Here is an 18590-nt window from a genome sequence, read left to right as displayed (position 1 = left end):
GAATTCGTCCAGTTAGCGACGTCTCTCTGCCGGTCAAAAGGACGAGGGACTGCGCGCGTGTTAGCAAAGGTCAGCGCGCAGTTACATCCATGCCCTTACCTTTGAACCAATCTACGAAATGCCATCCTCCGCCCACCACCGCTCTTCCGGATGAGAACGAAATCGCTCGGACGGCTATGAATCGCCCTCGGGTTCCATCTTTTCGAAGCTAATTCCCCATCGAGCCAAACTGAGAGGTCACATCAAGTGCCTCCCATCATCCTCCAAGAGGCAATGGCATCCGGGTAATAAACAGAAAATCCGGGTACATTTTAGAGACGCGTGTTTATTAAATTGGAACGGAGGGAGGCAGCTGGAATCTTCGGAAAACCAGAATGCGAAAACCATCAGCGGTTTTGGCTGCTTCCGCTGCCTGGTTGGCCCCTTCTCGGAAATAAAATCTATTGGCCCTCCCTCTCTCCGTCTATTTTTCTTTTCTTTTTTTTTTCTCGGTGTGCTTCGCTATATAACTTTCCAGCCTGGAAACCCGGATTTCCAGAACAAACCCACCGGCTTCGTTGCGGCCTTCCTGTTTATTTCTCCCCCCCTTCCCGTCTCCTCCATTACCATTCCTCTTTTTTCTTCCGTGTTTACGTTGATGTTAAGAGCAGCTAACATCGCTTGTTTACGTTGACTCGCTTTCGTTCTTCGTCGCCTCGCTTGGAGCTCTTCTTTGACTTGTTAACGGGTAAATTTTTTTTCCCTTTCCGTTTTTTCTCTCATATTTGATTATCGATCTAGAGACCGTAGATTTCCACGGATTCGAACTGATTGTCTTTTTGAAAAGAAATTAGATCTGATATCAATTTTTTGTTTTTTTTTTGTCGTTGATGAAGAAGTTGCGTGTTTTTATCTCATGGAAATAGATTTCTTGATCCGCACGGTGGTTGATCTTTTCCCTTCTTTTAAAATTTCTCGGATACCTTCCTTCTACGATCTTGGCAGGCAACTTCGTTGTAGATCTATAAATTGATGTATCGTTAGAAGTTTGGTTGAGTTTGTGAGATTTGAAAATATATCTTTAATTTTGTTGTTGGTGGTGGTGTTGTAGATCGCCGTTCCTGGGATCGATCTCAGCTGAGATAAAAAAAAAAAAGAAAGAATTGATTGGAAGAAGATGGCGGAAGAAGGGAGATGCCAGGAGGGGCACCGCCTTTGCGCGAACAACTGTGGCTTCTTCGGGAGCCCGGCGACGCTCAACCTCTGCTCCAAATGCTACCGCGACTCCCGTCTCAAGGAGGAGCATGCCGCCTCCGCCAAGATCGCTGTCGAGAAATCCCTCGCCTCCTCCTCTTCCGGTTCCCCCTCTGCTGTCGCTGTTGCGGTGCCCTGTCCAGCCGGGGAGGCGACGAGCCCTGTGGCCCTGACCTCGCTAGAGGCGGCGGCGCCGTCGCAGACGGCACCGGTGGCCTCCCAGACGGGCAGGTGTACGGCTTGCCGGAAGAGGGTGGGGCTGACGGGGTTCAAGTGCCGGTGCGGGGCGACGTACTGCGGGACCCACCGGTACCCGGAGCAGCATGGCTGCACCTTCGACTTCAAGGTGGCGGGCCGCGAGGCCATCGCCCGCGCCAACCCCGTCGTCAAGGCCCGCAAACTCGACAACAAGATCTAGATCTCACACAGGTTCTCCCCTCGCGTTCGCTCGTCCGTTCATCATTCCATTCGGTGGTCTCCTTATCGTTTCGTTGACGGACGTGATCTATCCTTCCCTGATGGGATGCCGGCATATCCGCGCGTGTGCTGCTGCCTCTAGTGGTTGGGCTTTTATTTTTTTATAAAAAAATAGATGATGGATATAAAGCCGAAATGTAAACAATAATATCGGCCTCAGTGCTTGGCTTTTGTTTTACTTTTCGCTGTTTTTTTTTTCTTGGTACATTTTTTTTCCGCTTTCGCTCGGTTGATGGGCGACGAGGCCCGGCTAGTTTCCGCGAAGGTTGGTAATGTGGTTATTGGGTCTTTACGACCGTGAGTCGTTGGGAGTTGTTGGCTGCTACCATCTAATTAATTTTTCTCTGAAGGCAAATAAGTTTTAAAAAGAAAAAATCAAAGTTTATTAATAATGTGCCTTCCGTCGCACGCTTGTTCGTCAACTTCCCAAGAAAGCATACAATTCACGGGAAACCAGACGGATCTTGGGCTAATATGCTAGCAAAAGAGTTGAAATAATTAGAAGCATTTTTTTAATCGAGAAAAACTTTTTTATGAATAAAAAATCTTTAAAATTTCATGACTAATTAACTGAAAAATGTAAGTAGAAACACTAAAACGGGCATCTGCCGTGCTGCCCTATTTACATTTCCGATTTTGCGGTACCTGAGACTAATGGGAGGACCATGCGTTACGTTTAGCATATTTGTTTCGAACATTTTAAATGTGTCGAGTTCCTACAAAGTTACAACGTGCTAGTGGAAGACAGCTAACCCCGACCTCAGCACAGCAAACAATCTTCAAGCCAAGATAAGCTGCAGACGCTGGCATACTTCAAAAAGACTGATCGAGTGCGCATTTTATTTTTTCAAATTTGATTAGACTGATCCTTGGGGCTTGAAGAAAAAGACTCATCGGCCTCAGCTAATATAGATGATATTGCCAGCACTCCGTAGCCCCACGGTAATCTGTGCAGCTGCATCCTTTTAGTCGTCGTAGTAAAGAATTACTAATGTCGAACACACCACACCACATAGGTTTTTTCCCTATTCTATCAATAGTGCAAAATTGGAGTAACACAGACGCAGAACAACCACTGAAGATGAATATGTACATCAACAGGATGTGCAAAGGAACACAACTATTTACACCATAAATACAACAGTGCATGGAATGCCGTATCCTTTTTTTGCCTGGACTGCGGCAGGATCGACAGAAAGGGTCTCACTGATGTCTCCTGCATATGCTTGTAAATTTAGCATAGCTCAAGATAAGCTGTTGTTCAGTTGATGAACGCATGGCCAGCTCTCTCTCTCTTTTAGTATTGGCGATACAAGACTGGCCGCATTCAAGACTGTAGCAGGAGGGGTGCCTCAATAGATTCATCTGACGTCTGTGTAGTCTCAAAATCAGGCGGTTTCTCTGGATTGTCTGGATTCAGAAGCAAAGCATGGGCCAAGGAGAGCATCTACACATATTTCACGATTAAGATTAGACAGTGTGTTTATTTGTGTGAAAGAAGAGGAGGAGGAGGGGGGGGGGGTGTTGAGGGGGAGAGGGAGAGTTACCAAAGAGATTGATGCAAGCAAAATGCTGAAGCCTTTGCAATTAAAAGGGGCCTTGCTCGAAATGAACAGAGCTGAAATAGTTCAGACAGGATACTATGACGTTGAGTTTACTAAATTATCTCTATAGAGCAACATGCAAACATGTGACAATTTGCAAACACAGTATATTAACAACCAAGTTGCTTTTATCACATCAAAATGCTTTTACTTACAGGTCAATGGACTCATCACCATAGGTGCCAAGAAGCTGGCGATGGATTGAACTCCTGCAATAAATCCTTGTGCTTTTCCCTGCAAGACCCACCATCCTTCTAATGCTATCAAGTTGGCATAGAGAAAATAAACTAAACAAATATGGAACTGACGCCACTTGCTGCACATGAAAGGCCAATGATCTAAATCAAGCAAGCTGCACTTGACATGCAGAAATGTGTTCTCCATGATTCAGTTATGCATCTTCATTGAGAATAAACCACCAGTATTTTCCTGGCAATAATAAGATTTGCTAATGCGGGGACAGTTCTCTTTTCTTTTATGTAAAGATGTATTTATGGCAGAAAGCTTGAAATAATACTAGAGGTGGCCACAAGGAATGCTTGGCAAATGGCAACAACTGGTCATTAAACAATAAGGGTGCAATCAATCAAATTGATGTCCCATTGATACCTCAACCCAATCTCAGAACCATAAAATTCACAGACCACAAACATGCCCTTATAAGTAAGGGATTTTGGAATCAGCAATTGCTACAAGTTCCTAAGCCATGGTGGAGCTACTTCAGCAATTGCTAGAACCCTATGGAAGCCCCCAGTTCCGGAAAAAGCAAAAAATTTTCACTGGTTAATCATATAGAACAAAATTCAGACCACAGACAATCTAAAGAAAGAAGAATGAACGCGCCACCTTGTTGCCCATTATGCTGCAATGAAGACGAAACGGTAAGACACCTACAACTCGCATGCAGATTCTCAAAGGAAACATGGCAGTTGGTAATGCAAAAAAATACGAATCCCAACTCTACAAACTTTTGAAGAGCTCTGGTCTGTGTGGCGACAACAGCTCCCAAAAATTATAACAAATAAGGCATGGGATTGCTGGGTTATCACAATTTGCTGGGCTCTATGGAAAGAAAGAAACAGAAGGATCTTTGTATTTGAAGCTTATGCTACTCGCAAGACCCTGGAGAAAGGCCTACTGCTCCTTAAAAGCTGGACATCAGTTTACACAGGTAACTGGGAGACGACCTTAAAGAAACTTATCGAAGACCTCCATAAACAACAGAGTTGGGAAACTACACGAATTGTAATGGTGGATCAACCCTAAGATTCAGGCTCTTACTCATGGACCACGTTTTGTCTTTTGCCTAATTTCACATGTGAGGGCTAATTAAGCTATCTTACGCGGTCACTTCATCTCCTCTTCTCGAGGAAAGGTTGAGTCCAATCTCTACTAGGGCAGACTCGCCTTAAGGCGTCGAACAACCACCTTCTTTTCATCTTGATCTTGTAATTCCTCTCCTTCAATGAAATCTGGGTGGGTATTCATACCCTCCTTTTACATCAAAATAAAAAAAAAAAATGGATTTTGGAATCAGAATGTGGACCAGGATTATACATCCATCCCTGTCTTGATGATCACTCAAAGATTCTATATGACTTCAGCAGGGCCAACCCAGAAGTCCTCCAAAATTTTAAAACAAAAGTCCAAAAGGTCCAAAATAGTCCAGGTGATGACTACTTATATTGTCCTCTGTGTGTGTGTGTGTGTTTTTGTTTTTCTCTCTTGTTTATTTTTGCTGATATTATCATCAATGGAGAAATGCCACAATCTACTATCATCTTTTGACCATTTACCTATGTCATCTTAGCCATGGTTTGTTGTCTTGCATAGGAGAATCTATAAGCTAAAGGTATTCCAAGCACTACCAGTCATTTGATTGCATTTACTATTTAAGTATTTTTGTAATGTTTTAGTATCAAGTAAATGGATTGAATGCTTTCTTGTAATATCATTCTTCTTTTGGTGTTTTGGGGCAAGATCTTTCATTTGCCTATTTTTAATCCCCACAACCATGTATCTTATTGCACTATCAAAAAAGGCCTCCATGAAAAAAAAATTGCATTTGGTTTGACAAATATGCTCCATTAAAGTCTGGTGATTGTCATGTAGTCAGATTTGTCAACATATGTGATGCAGTGGAATGATATCCTAAAAGAATAGCTCGAGAAATGCACTACATCAATACGATAATATCCATATCCATTGCAGTTGCAGTCAAACATTTCAGATTGATGTTGGAAAAATTACCAGGAAACTAAAACATATAACTAAGAAGGAGACTAACCTGCAACACTAAACTAACCACATTTTTTAAATATTTTGAAGGACCATTGATAAAATAGTACTTGAAATTGTCACACAAAACTATCATATGATAATAAGAAATGAAGCAAACCTGGTCCATCGAGATTGCTGCCTTTGAAACAATTGCATAAGTCTGTGAATGTTGACACTACAATTAGTCGAAATTGTCAAATGCTAAATAACATTAATTAACAACTGATGTTTAGTTAAGTAAACCTGCAGGAAACATTGCATCTACAACTACATACATAAAAACTAAAGAGGCTATTTCTTTGTTAGGCATAAGGCAGGTCTCAAATCACTCACTGATGGTTTCGCAAGAACATATATGACTCCAAATGAAGCACTTAGATACGGAACCTGCAGAAGTGACACCATTAACTTTATAAACATCTAAGTTAAAAGTCAATTAAACTATACATGTAAATCACGGCCAAAGCTCATTACTGTATTCTGTCAACAAAGTAGCCACATGCCAGTATTTAGTACTGATAAATACATACCCAAGGTGCCCATGCCAATCCATAAAGCAAAGCCTGCCAATAAAAGTGATACATATATATTTTGCGATCAAATTTTGGATTAACAAAAAGAAATGGATGGAATGAGCAGCTGATGTCAAGGGACCTACATAAGCAATTTTAGCAGCTAGGGCAATACATAATACACCCTTTTCTCCTATCAATGGATTGATAACTGGAAGCACCAAAATCTGTAACCAGAGATTTCATAGTAACAGCTTTGAACATCAGTATCGACATCACTTTCTGAACACAAATACAGTTTGTGAAAGATGTTTACAACTTGTATGAAACAAATTCTGCATCAACTATCCCAATTGGCTTATTATATTATTGATAGTCAGTTAAACAAAAAGCACAGCCAGGGATGTGCTGGAGTAGAGATTTAATCTTTGAACACCAAGATATGATCAATAATGATGTCAGATGATCAAGATCAGCAATTGTACAGCACCAAGAAGACAGTTTATGTGACATTACAAACCAACTTACTAGAAGAAGATAACACAAGCATCCTAAGCTTATTAAACCAAGGGCCAGACTTTCATTAAGAATAACAACAAAAACATAACCAAGAAGAATGGAAAGGATACATATTGCATGGTTAGACGTTTATTTTCTCTGAAATTCGAAGAGTGTAAGTAATTACTTGCATCATTGATGGTCATGGTCATGCAAAGTATGACTGCAACAGTCAGCAAGTAGCAACAGAATTTTGGTAATCCTCTGGTGTCGAGCATCTTTGATATGTAGGTATGGAAAATATCCACAATGGAGGTTCTCAAATGTATTTTATTGTTGATAGAGATCTGAAGGTGTATAAGCATAGACTTCTATTGCTGGCATATATCACTTCCAATATTAGGTGTATTGAATGGAAAGAGTTAAGAGAGTTCTATTTGTACCATTCAAAATACAAAATAAAACATACTATTGTGTCCTTCATCAAGAAATTAATATCCATCCATAACATCACCTGAGAAAATACAGACCCAATGCCAACCATCATTAGAATTTCTGAGAACTGATTTTTGCTGAAGCCAAATACTGATTTCAAATAGTACTGCATAAGAAAATGTGCAAGTTTTAATCAAATGCTGAGTAATAACAGTTTTGAAAAATGATATTAACAAAATTTTTGCTATTTACTAATGCCCAAATGACAAAATATATCAACACTGCTACATAAATCTCTTTGGGAGACCAACTCTTGATAGAAGGATATACCAGCAAGACACCGCTGATGCCAGACATCCCCAACTCAAAGAAAAAGGAAACAAATGATATGCGCTTAAGTGTTGAGCTGTAAATCAGATAAATAGGCTGATTAATAAGAGAAACATGAAGCCCATCACATGCATATGTATCCACAAATTCACATAGAAACCTAAGCTTGTGGATTCTTTTTATATGCAGATGTAGTTGAGCAATGTATGCCTTGTTCTGATGACATTTGAGTACTATGAAAAATTTTGAAGATATCAAAATAGTATACAAAGATGATTTGCAAGAATGTATTGATGAGTGATAGGTCGCCTGAAAGACTATACCTACTAGTGACCACAATTACAGTATCTTTCATTGACTTCCAACGTTCCTGAAGGACATTGAGAACTAAGGTGGAAAAAGACGAACATTGATGCGGGCTTGGAACTTTCTTGACTGTCTCGATCAGATATATTTTTAGGTAAAGTACAGTAAAGACCAACAAAGCTATCGACACCTGAAAAAGCAGCTCTGGAAGTCAGACAAACAAAAAATGCAGGCTATAGATTATCAATGTCATAAAGTAGTGCTGCTACTTAAGTCTGATTGAGAACATGCCTCAAAAATCCATTCTTCTGGAAGAAAACGAGCTAAGACATTTCCCAGCACATGTGAAGCAGAAAAAAGCCCAGTCATCCATCCAAATGCTACAGCTCTTTTGCGGCTTTCAACTACATCTGACTAATAGGAGAACAGAAATCATAGTTGCAATAGCTCAACACATCCATTTCTATGATAGGAAAGAAATGAAACACTTTCAGCCAAAATTGACAACATTGGACAAAACTAAACTCTTTTTTCTTTTATTTATTTATTTATTTTTATTTTTATTTTTATTTTTATTTTTATTTTTTTTTGGGGGGGGGGGCAACATTAAATCATTATAGCGAGGATTTGAGAGGTTCAAGCACACAGTGCTTGAACAATTAACATACATAAAACCAATTACTAAAGATCTCTCAGCAGAGTAATACGAGACAATGTTAACCAGGATCTCTTTTCTCTGTCTCTGCCAGTACTTCACTGAACAGTTCTATGCAACAGATTCACAAAAACACTTGAAATAAAATTTTATTGAAAACAATAACTATCCAGGTAACATCAAACATCATCCTCTAACATGATGTGCAGATTAAAAATGAAAACTTACTGTAACAAGAAAGAAGCTGATCTCTCCAGAGCTTAAATTGATGTTGATCGTAAGCCATGGAACCCATCTTTCTCTCATTTGTGCTTTCTTTCTTCAGTTTTAGCTTCTTCTTCTTCTTCTTCTTCATAAAAAACATTTTGACATTCCCCTATGTGCCATTTTAAACTTTTTATACATTTTGCAGCAGTGAAAGTTATAAGCTGCATGTCAGCTTTGATATCAATTAGTCTTTGTTTTGGTACATATATCAATTAGTCTTTGTTTGGTACATATATCAATTAGTCAATCATAAGTATTAACTGCCTTTCTTTTGTAGAGATCATTTTCAATATCGATAAAGTTAACTATAGTCACATAAACCGTTTTTCATCCAAAGTTCCTAATTATTACCTGAATCTAAATCCAAGCCAATGTGATCAGCTATGTTGGCAAATTGAAGTGTTACATAAAAGATCATCATCGCCCGGAAGGATGTTCTAACGCATGTCTACTATATGTTGCGCCAATGTCCACTCTCCACTGCATGATGCAGTGCTGTAGTAGACTATGTTTTGATGATACCAGAATTACTACACTGGACATATATATGGATTATACGGGCTTGAATGCTTACATATGATACAGCGTTAGAGATTTTGACAATCTTGAAACAGGAACTATCTGATGGAAAATATAATATCTGTTATTTAGTTAGCATATTTTTGGACAAACACAAAAGGAAATTTAATCATCAAATAGAAACTAGAGTATTAGAAGCATCAGAGAAACTAACATCATATGTACTAATGTAGAAGAAAAGAACCACATACCGCATAAGCAACTGATATGCAAAATATACTTCCATGGCTTATGATAGATGAAATCGTGCGAAGAGCAAAAAACACATATATAGATGACTTTGAGTTATCCCAGGCAAGAATAGCTGGACAAAAGTGCACAAAAAAAATAAAATTCAGCAAAACAAAGGAATAAACATCAAAAACAAAAAGCAGGCATCATTAAGCTAGTTGGATTATCATATTAGTTATGATATCGTATTGGAACCAAAGCACAGAGTAGCTGACAAACTGTGTTATAAATATCATATCATTTAACAAATTATGCTATGAATATTGTATCGCCTAAAGTTTCAGCCAGCCATAAAAATAATTCTGGGCTGTCATCTAATGAAATTAGTGGTGGAAGCTACAATAAAATGATGTCATAATAAAGAAATAGCATTACTCCAGCTTCATATTGGTCTAGCTACCGTCAGCTGCTTACAGTAAAAATTCTTCAATATAAACATCTACAATGGAAACCAATTCATAATATTTAACGGAATCATTCATAAAAATTTTCAGAACCAGATGTATCTGGGTAAGGCGATTAGAGATGAGCCATACCATATGGGATTATGGACGTAGAAGTAGTAATGAGAAGCAGCGGTTTACGCCCATGCTCGTCTGCAAGCTGACCCAATGTGGGAAGCACCACCATTTTGAAAACTCCTACCACCTACAAGTTTATCAGAACATCTGAGATCCTAGGGAAGGGAGGAAGAAAACCCTTACAACAGAAGGAATGCATAAACTAGTGTTTGGGGTGGGGTTGAATATTGATCAATTCATAAGTCATACTCGTAAACAAAGTCCATTCCAAACATTCACTATCAAAAACTAGCGAAGCAAAACTCCAAATCGACGTCGAGAAAAAGCATCATCTAAGAGCCATCTCACAACATTGGTAAGCCTATACGAATCGAGTCATAAACATCAGATTAGTCATCATCCTAACAGAGTTCCTGTGCCAAATTGAAATCAATAACTCAAGAATTCTTAAAGAAACGATGAAAGAAAGCCCCAACAGATTATCGGAACAGTCTTCTAGACCTAGGCGCCAAAAAGAATTCGAAATCTGAGAACCAAAACGAGACCAAGAATCAAGATCGAGTAAAACAATCGCGAGAAAAGAGAGATGGATCACCGTCTGCTGGACCCCGGTGAGGTAGATGGCCTCGGGACAGGACTTCTCGCCGGGGCAAAGGGCGCCGGTGATGACATCCACCAGAACCGACACCGTCATCTCCTCCGCGATCCAGTGGAGGCAGAAGGGGATCAAGAGATGAACCAGCGGCCTCAAAACCCTAATGTCTTCCAGCACCATCGCCTCTCCTCTCTTTTCTTCTCTTCTACCCGTCGGAGTTCGGAGTTGGAGCTCCTTTCCCCACTCTCTCTCTCGTTATATAGTCCCTCACGAGCGAGGGCCGTAAAGCTCCATTTGCATTTGAATACGAGAACCCGTGCCGGGCCAGCTGCCACGTGTGGCGGAACCTTTCGCGCTCGTGCTGGCACGTGCCTTACGCCGGCGGAAGACGGTGGGTGGCCAGGATCAACCGAACTCCTTTGGCCGACAACTGCAGCCGTCCAGCTGGCAGCGGCATCAGCATTCGCCGAAAATGGGAACCGTCACACGAGCAGTACTGCCTTTGCTAGTGGGATTTGGTTGGAGAGATCGGCTGTTGAGGCTGAAACACGAAATCATGCATATCCGTGGATCTTGGGTTATCCTGAAAGTGTGGGTCCCGCAAACAAAAGAGATAAAAAAAGAAAATTCAAATTTGATTGCGCTGAAGTCTGTGACAGGGCACGTGTCAGGCTGCAAGCTGCTTTGTAAAGCCATGGTGCAAGTTATCGTAGTAGAATCATAGAAGGAGGCCCCTGAAGCTAATCTTAACTAATGAAAAAGATATTTCGATTGATTAATTAATAGATCTGTTCAAAAGAAGTTGGATTGACTAATGAGATTGCATATTAGATTAATAAATCAACGGCTATCATAGAAAGTAGGCATGTAATGTTGAATTTTTTTATTTTATTTTTTTATATCGGTTGTTTATATTAATCTCGCATGGGGACATCCAGTTGAATTCAATATTTCATTTTATTGGGTCCAGCAAGGAGAGGTGGTCCGCCCGCTGCGATCTAAAAGCTTTGATTAAAGGATGGTTGCCTGGATCACGATCACGATCACATCCGCTGTACATATAAAGAGCTACTCTATATTTCAATTAAGGCCTATGAGTGTGACGACTGAGAGACCCGGAGGGGAAAATGGGAGGCAGACAACCATTGAGGTTTTGGACTCTACTGCGAAGTCACATCATTGATCGGATGATTAATTATAAACAGGACGGAATGACAGTGCTGCAAGTGTGAACATGGCGAGGGCCTGGAATCTTTGTGCCTCTTGTTTAGTTGTTTATAGTTTATATTATAGAGACAAAATGTTTCAACGTCACCGGTAATCTACCGTTACTAAATCATGCCTGCGCCTCATGTACATACCCAGTACCGAAACTGGTGGCAAACCTTTGGCCGTTGCTGGCGTAAGATCATAATGACACTAGCTAATTCGTTGATCGCTATTATGACTTTTAAATTGAACTCATGTTTTTTTAAAAAAAAACAAAATCAAAGTTTTTCCACCTATTTGGAGTGTTTTGTTGGCTGATTTCATTCATGTATTCACTATGAACCTGATATGCCTCAAAGCAGACCATATCTGATATGGCGGATTGATTAATTAGGGCTTATTGCGAAGTCTCCAATCAATCATCCAAAGCTCGCCGCATGGCCAGTCCAAAAAGATACGAAAGCCCTTTGAATTTCAAAATCTCTTTCTATCTAGCGACATCTCGGCCGCAATCGTGAACGCTTTCCTTAATCGCATGGATGAGATGAGTAAAGCATGATGCGCGAATGAAATGTCTGTGCTTGATCGTCGTGATGTACGATGGGTTACCAAAGATGGTCGATCCCGCATGCCAGAATCCTTCGAACACAAGCACTAACCCTCACCTATACAAACCAATCCTGAAAGACCCTCTAATTAAGTACTCTCGAGCCCTCATACATCTTTGTGCCATCACTTTACCGTCTTACAACACCTTTATTGTTTCCTAAGCGTCTATCTGGCTCAGGCATCGAAAGATTCTCTGCCGGACACTCTCCATTAAGAAAACTTTTTTGTTTTTGCCTTTTTCAGGTCGAGACTCAGGTCGAAGTGAAGATTTATATATGATCCCCTCTTTTCGGCACCATCTCGGGAATGACAGGCATTGGAGCCATTATCATTCGACCATCATCCGACCACTTTGGAGGCACATCAATCTTCTACTGGCTTCTACGATCTAAACAATCGATTGGCAAGCCCTTCTGTGATTCAGTCAGCTCGGCACCTCAATCAAACCAATTTTCAGCAACAACAGAATTCGTGATTAAAAAAATTAAAATTTAGCTTCAAGAGAAATGTTAGAAAACTATAAATATGGGGCTGCCAACCTGCCATCCCACTACTGCTCCCTCCTCTCCCAGTCCCATCAGGATGGGAAGAGGAGGAGGAAGATGGGCTGGCGCGTCGGGTGGGACCCATTTTGGTACCTGCAGCCACTACTAAAGGGTGCCGCTTTCTGTATACATCTTCGTCCCTCCCACGCCTTTTAACGGGCTCGGCTCTTTGGACGCATCCTTTTGCTTCTTGGACATTCCTTCGTTCCAATCTGGATCAAGATTAACTTTGATGGGTCTCTCAAATTTGGGTGGATCAGGAGTCAGGACATATTATTCGAGACTGTCACGATAATTCAATCTGGCTGAGTCATGGAATTTAATGGGTAAATCAATGCCTAGGATTGAATCTTTGGGGCGGCGACCTTGGCTAGGCCCGCAAGGATATGGATAGAAGGGCATTCTCGTCAGAGAGTTTATATTATAGAAATTTCAGATTAAGATCATTATCTTCATTTATTTACAGTTCTTAGCTAATTAAGATCATTATCTTCATTAAGATCATTACATCAAAAATTTTTTTTTTTACTGTTCTTAGCTAATTAAAGTAAAAAACCGTTGTTCATATTTCATTCGAACAAAGTATTGTTTCTAGAAGCAAACCAGGCTTTCATTGACCTCTTTGAAATCATTTTTCTCATTGCAATAGAAAGAAGATGGTTTTGGAGGGGATCCCTTACCCGGCATTATTTAGGTGCCGACTTGCAAATTTCATATGTAAAGAGCGTAATTGCAGCCTTAGAGGGGTTGGGCTCAACTCAAAAAGGTCAAAATTTGAAGCCCCAAACCAATTTGCCCCATCCAGTCAGCCTCTTCTAGCAACTTCGCGAAATATGAAATGTTGAAAATAGGAGAATAAAAGAAGAAAATTATATTTCTGTCTATGAATTACAATGTACAGGAGCAATCTTTATGTAGTACTAGGATGTTGACTAAATTTGGTAATACAATCGGTCTTTATAGAGGCCAACTAAGTTTGGTACAATCACATATCAATCAAAGTCTTAATTAAGGATATACATAGAATCATTCTAGATTATTCTAGAATGATTCTAACATGAAACAAGCGATCCTATCATTCAGACTAATTGGTCATTAACATATCTAATGGCATATATTTCCATTATGATCTATAGTTCATCCATTGCAGCAGTACTAGAATATGCAAGGCTTGGGTCAATTTTACATGCTTCCGATGCACTGAGGCTGTCCAGCCACACCTCATCTGCGACCGTCGAGTCGGAATCATCGTTCCGGTGCCACGACCAATGTGCATGAGTTCGATTCACCACGCTCAGCCGCCCGTGCCCGAAGCTCGCCTCGCGGAACAATGAGAGAGAAACAGTCTTGTGGCCCTCATCGAAGCTTCAAATAATAAAGACAAGAACGTGTGTTAGGTGTCGCATTTTGTAGCCTCATATCTTTAGAACTGATCTCCAATTTATTTGGCTAATACTTACTCCCTTGCAAGACCTTCTCTATTCCCTCCATCACCAATGGTTATATGCACTGGACCACAAGAATTGGCTTCATTGTCATAGACCCTTTTCTGCAGCAAGGAACATATGTTAGTTGCAGTGATCATATGATAGTTAGCTGTCAATTTTCCCTCGTAAAACCAAGGACTTACGAAGCGCTCGTAGGCATGGACATGTCCAACGAAGACGGCATCAACTCGGGCATTGTAGAGTAGGGACTCCATGGCCTTCCTCATGGCCTCCCCTTCCCCTTGGTGAGCCGTATTGGTGTTATACCATGGGGCATGGAGGAGCACGATGAGCCATGGTGTTCGCCATCTATCGACCTTGGCTAGATCCTGGACAAGCCATTTGTACTGGGCTGATTTGGAGTCAAAATCGGTGTAGGAGCCTAACATGATGACATGAATTGCACCAGCCACGTCGAAGGAATAGTAGAGGTTTGAGGTGGAGCCGCTCTCCTCGAATGGCATGCGCCACCGAGCGTTGTAAGCTTCAAAGGGGTGACAATGGAGAATGGGGAAGGCTTCGATCTCGTGATTGCCCTGGGTGACCATCCATGGGCGTTTGCTGGCGTAGGGCTCCACGAAGCGTCCGAATGAATCCCATAGCGGTTGCTGCGTATCAGCGTAGGAGAGATCGCCGGGGAGGAGAAGCATGTCGTAGTTAGTCTTGCGGACATGGGCCAAGGTTGATGCAGTCCATTCAGTTTGTCCGAGATCACCTGCAAAGTCCAGTGCATAAAATTAAGAAGAAAAAAAAAGAAAAAGGTTCAAACCCAACGTATCTTGTGATTGCTGAAGGATGCAACTTTTGGAGTTAAGTCGATCCGATGCATCGTAAGATAAGGGATAATAATCCATCTCTAAGATGGATAATGTGGTGGTTGTTAATTAGATTGTATAGCTCTCTATGGTGCAAAATCTGCACTATAAAAAATTTTGACTCTAGTTTTTAAAATGTTCGATAAGTTCAAATCATGTGTGGTACATGTTTTGCATCGAATAAGACTGTCCAATCCTTGAACATCATATTCTATCATCGAGATCGATGGTTGTCAAACAATTGTTAGGTGTCTGAGAGCTGTTATATATCTCATTATCTCAAGAGCTGTGCATCTTGGCGATCCCACCACACATTTTTTCATTGGCTCTTTTTGCTGGGACCAGGCCGTGAAAGGTCAAAAAAAAAAAAAAAAAACGTGGCAAAGAAAGTTTTTTCTGATTTATTTGACTCTTTTTTTGACAGAAAGCACAGATTAAAAAAATAATTCTTGTTCTCCAAATATTGTGAACAGAAGAAAATCTCGAGAGGTTTTCAAATCAAAATTAAATAGGCTACCTGGATGCCAAGCTATAACTGTACATGATAATTGAGTTCTCCCTCTCAAAACCAAAAAAAAAAAAGAGAATATATTTGATCATCAAGAAAATTAAATGAAATTCAACGGATTTTGCGTGTCATAATATATGATTACTAATATTTGTTTCATACTTCTTGGGTTTTAATTGTCCCAATCTTCAAAATGAAAATATCAGAAATTTTGAAAGACAACCTGAAGGAATAGTTGCCATGCTAATTAGTGGAGGTCCACTGAATCTGAGTGTCTTCAGCAAAACTGTTGAAGGAGAGTGGAAGGGAAAAAAAAAAAGAAGCAAGGTGGCCAACCTACGATGGCGAACTCAACGGGGAGAGAAGCCGGTGGGGTTTTGAAGCTGAACTCATCATCCACTCCACCGCAGCGGTAGTAGTAGACAGTATCAGGTTCCAACGGTCCAATCTTGACATGGTGGATCTTGCCGGAGGTATAGAAGAAGTACCGATATGAAGTATGCTCGCCAGTCGCCGACAAGTCGTATTTTCCAGGAGCCTTCCCATAGTCAACGATGGATGCGACATGCTTATCGTCGGTGATCCACGAAATCCTCATTTGATCTGCTCCGACTGCTGATACGTGGACCTGCAAACCATTGCAACAACGGCTATCAGCAATGATGCATGGTATATATGATCTTTTTTTTCTTTGATGAAGAGGGAGGCAAAGCCACCCGGAGAAAAGAAGAGTTTATATAAACTAGTTATAAAAATTTTGTTGAAAAAAATATATAAAAAGATAATAAAAAACTTTAGGATTCGTACTAGATTAGTTCTAATTGTAAAGAATAGAACTATAAAAGATCGATTATATATAGCTATTGGTTTGGCTCTCTCTGACATCTTAATTTCAGAGAATTTTAGTTCATTATTATCCAACCAACTGGTCTCCCCCAACAAAAGCAAGATTTTACTTTAGGGCTCTTGCATGTGTTTTAACTTTCAGATCAAGTCGGCCATTAAACCCAGGATCGAAGATAAAACATGCTAGAAATGCTAGATTAGTTTTTTCTATGCACATCAGATACTTCAAGGACAAGTTTTGTGGTTCACAGAAATAAAAATATCTATTCTTAAATGGCCAGGTCCACAAATAGATAATCCTATTCTTCCTTTTTCTTTTTAAAGAAAAGAATGGGGTCAGGAAAAACCTCCTAATATGAGAAATAGCTAGCCCGGACAAAAAATCTTGCAAATAACTGAAGCTTGGTATGGAAATGCTGTGTTCCCAACAAATATATACCTGACGACGATGAAGAAGGGTGGATCATGGTTTAGAATTTCCATGTCATGAAGCTACGATTAGCACAAGAAATTCAATTCATGAAGCTTGACGGCCTGGTGTTTCATGCATGCAATAAAACCTATTGATAAAAGAAGCCCGGAAACATTATCTGTTGTCATTTCGTTCACAAAGCTCGATGTCTAATGCCTTTGCTGGTACTAACTGTATTTCAACATGTAAGGCTCGCTAGTTCCTAATGACTACATGAATATAAGAAAAAGAGAGAGACAAAAAAGGATCCAAAGGTTCTCTGTAGCAGAAGGCAAAGCAAGAGAAGGGAATCCAGAGAGAGGAGGGGTGCACCTGTTGTGGGTGAGACTCTGATTTATTGTGCCGGGTGGTGATAATCCTTCCTGGGGCCGGGCGGGTGAAGCCAGAAGCCCCAAGAGATAGGAGGAAGAAAGAGATGAAAACCAGAGCGAGGGACCATGGTCTGGTACTCATCTTCCCTTGGACAAGAGATCTGCTGCTGGAGGTGGTGGCGGCCCTGAACGATAAGGTATAAGCATATACATGTAAGCGTGGGAGTAGAAGAAAAACATGGCGTGAAGAAATGAAGAAGGTCGAGTACAATATTGGAAATGCTTTCAGCATTGGCATAGAGCATATTACTTGTCTTCCTTCATATCTAGAGCTTCTCCCATGGCTTGAGTTGGACAACCAAGTCATAGCCACCTAGACATGCGAGCATTTAATATAGCATTTTTTGCAATCATCTGGCTAATTACACAGACATGGAAGCTTAGCTATAAATCTTCGCACCAATGACATGGTGTGAGTTTCAAAAGATATCAAGGGACTAGTTCAAATCCGGAGAAGAAGGGACGCCAACTTAAAGACACCCAGCCACTCTCGGCAAGTTTAGTTAAATCACGCCATGATGTAAGCAGATTTGGATGCATCCAGATTGGCCAGATGCGTGGCATGTATTCCTACACTTAATAGATTTAGAATCAGTCCTAATTAGAGTATGCAGCTCTCTGCCTTTCATAATGTAGCACTCAATCTTGTTTTCAATAAAAAGATGAAAGGTTGTGCTAAAACGAAACACTGTGACTTGACAAGTAACAAGGATGCTACCAGTCAAGGGAACGTGGTGCAGTAGTAGATACCAGCCACGCAACTAAGGCCCAACTTAAACCTTTTGTAGGTAGCGTAGAGAAAGGGTTTGATCGAGAGTTAAACCAATTTCTCGGCGACGGGACGGCTACGAAGATGTTTTTCCCCAGGGGATCTCCACACGGGTTAACCTTGCCGGCCAGGTCGTAATTGGTCACTGTCATGCGGACCACATAATACAAGTAGGCGTGTCGGCAAGATAGATGCATACCGGAAAGTCAAGGGCCCAACGACATCTCCTTGTTCTTGTCGTGAGCTTTCTCTTGAGATTGGGGGAGGCCACAACCCCAACGGCCGCGCCCATGTCTTCAGCCGGTGAGAAAGGAGGTATATTCTCGGTAGAGAGGAATCTTCCTTCTGGCTCCGTGAGGACAGATGTGTTCTAATCTCGTATATCTTTTTGAGATTCCGGATGCTCGTGTGCCCGAGGAAAACTTATTCCCGAGTC

General features: G+C 40.8%; 3 protein-coding genes across 5 annotated transcripts; 1 reads left to right on the top strand and 2 right to left on the bottom strand.

Moving 5' to 3' along the window:
• The first annotated feature begins 368 nt into the window (after nt 1-368).
• LOC103706078 (zinc finger A20 and AN1 domain-containing stress-associated protein 5) lies at nt 369-1888 on the top strand. Its single transcript, XM_008790062.6, has 2 exons — nt 369-727; nt 1091-1888. The coding sequence occupies exon 2, from the start codon at nt 1157-1159 to the stop codon at nt 1649-1651; it is 495 nt and encodes a 164-aa protein (XP_008788284.4). The 5' UTR covers nt 369-727; nt 1091-1156; the 3' UTR covers nt 1652-1888.
• Nucleotides 1889-2757: 869 nt separating this feature from the next.
• On the bottom strand, nt 2758-10797 carry LOC103698821 (uncharacterized). The gene is made up of 14 exons (XM_008780871.5): nt 10524-10797; nt 9944-10055; nt 9368-9480; nt 7967-8089; nt 7693-7865; nt 7370-7445; nt 7119-7205; nt 6253-6333; nt 6125-6157; nt 5928-5981; nt 5713-5754; nt 3470-3548; nt 3258-3328; nt 2758-3157 (listed from the first exon to the last, which is right to left on the bottom strand). Exons 1-14 carry the CDS (start codon nt 10701-10703, stop codon nt 3038-3040), a joined length of 1344 nt encoding a protein of 447 aa, XP_008779093.1. The 5' UTR covers nt 10704-10797; the 3' UTR covers nt 2758-3037.
• A 2937-nt stretch (nt 10798-13734) lies between these two features.
• LOC103706054 (purple acid phosphatase 22-like) lies at nt 13735-17965 on the bottom strand. Of its 3 annotated transcripts, XM_089930304.1 has the most exons (7): nt 17595-17965; nt 17327-17510; nt 16890-16981; nt 16033-16324; nt 14517-15088; nt 14347-14435; nt 13735-14251 (listed from the first exon to the last, which is right to left on the bottom strand). In XM_089930304.1, exons 4-7 carry the CDS (start codon nt 16292-16294, stop codon nt 14017-14019), a joined length of 1158 nt encoding a protein of 385 aa, XP_089786430.1. In that variant the 5' UTR covers nt 16295-16324; nt 16890-16981; nt 17327-17510; nt 17595-17965; the 3' UTR covers nt 13735-14016. The 3 variants fall into 3 exon arrangements, with proteins under 3 accessions (XP_089786430.1, XP_088576829.2, XP_017698163.4); XM_088720703.2 differs by lacking the exon at nt 16890-16981 and having other exon boundaries at nt 17595-17939; XM_017842674.5 differs by lacking the exon at nt 16890-16981 and having other exon boundaries at nt 17636-17929.
• Nucleotides 17966-18590: the final 625 nt, after the last annotated feature.

Source organism: Phoenix dactylifera, chromosome 4 (genome assembly GCF_051530095.1).
Source record: "Phoenix dactylifera cultivar Ajwa chromosome 4, Ajwa_hap1_PhDact_Kaust_v1.1, whole genome shotgun sequence".
Classification (NCBI taxonomy): Eukaryota; Viridiplantae; Streptophyta; class Magnoliopsida; order Arecales; family Arecaceae; genus Phoenix; species Phoenix dactylifera.
The sequence above is the reverse complement of the archived record's forward strand: the minus strand, read 5'-3'. Positions and strand labels throughout refer to the sequence as shown.

Coding starts and splice junctions, on each gene's coding strand:
- LOC103706078 (XM_008790062.6), top strand. CDS start 1,157: ATGGCGGAAGAAGGGAGATGCCAGGAGGGGCACCGCCTTTGCGCGAAC.
- LOC103698821 (XM_008780871.5), bottom strand. CDS start 10,703: ATGGTGCTGGAAGACATTAGGGTTTTGAGGCCGCTGGTTCATCTCTTG. Junction 9,481..9,943: donor TACGTCCATAATCCCATATG/GTATGGCTCATC, acceptor ACTTTTGTCCAG/CTATTCTTGCCTGGGATAAC. Junction 5,982..6,124: donor GATTGGCATGGGCACCTTGG/GTATGTATTTAT, acceptor TCACTTCTGCAG/GTTCCGTATCTAAGTGCTTC.
- LOC103706054 (XM_088720703.2), bottom strand. CDS start 17,692: ATGACTTGGTTGTCCAACTCAAGCCATGGGAGAAGCTCTAGATATGAA. Junction 17,511..17,594: donor CTGAAAGCATTTCCAATATT/GTACTCGACCTT, acceptor CTTATCGTTCAG/GGCCGCCACCACCTCCAGCA. Junction 14,252..14,346: donor AGAGAAGGTCTTGCAAGGGA/GTAAGTATTAGC, acceptor TATTATTTGAAG/CTTCGATGAGGGCCACAAGA.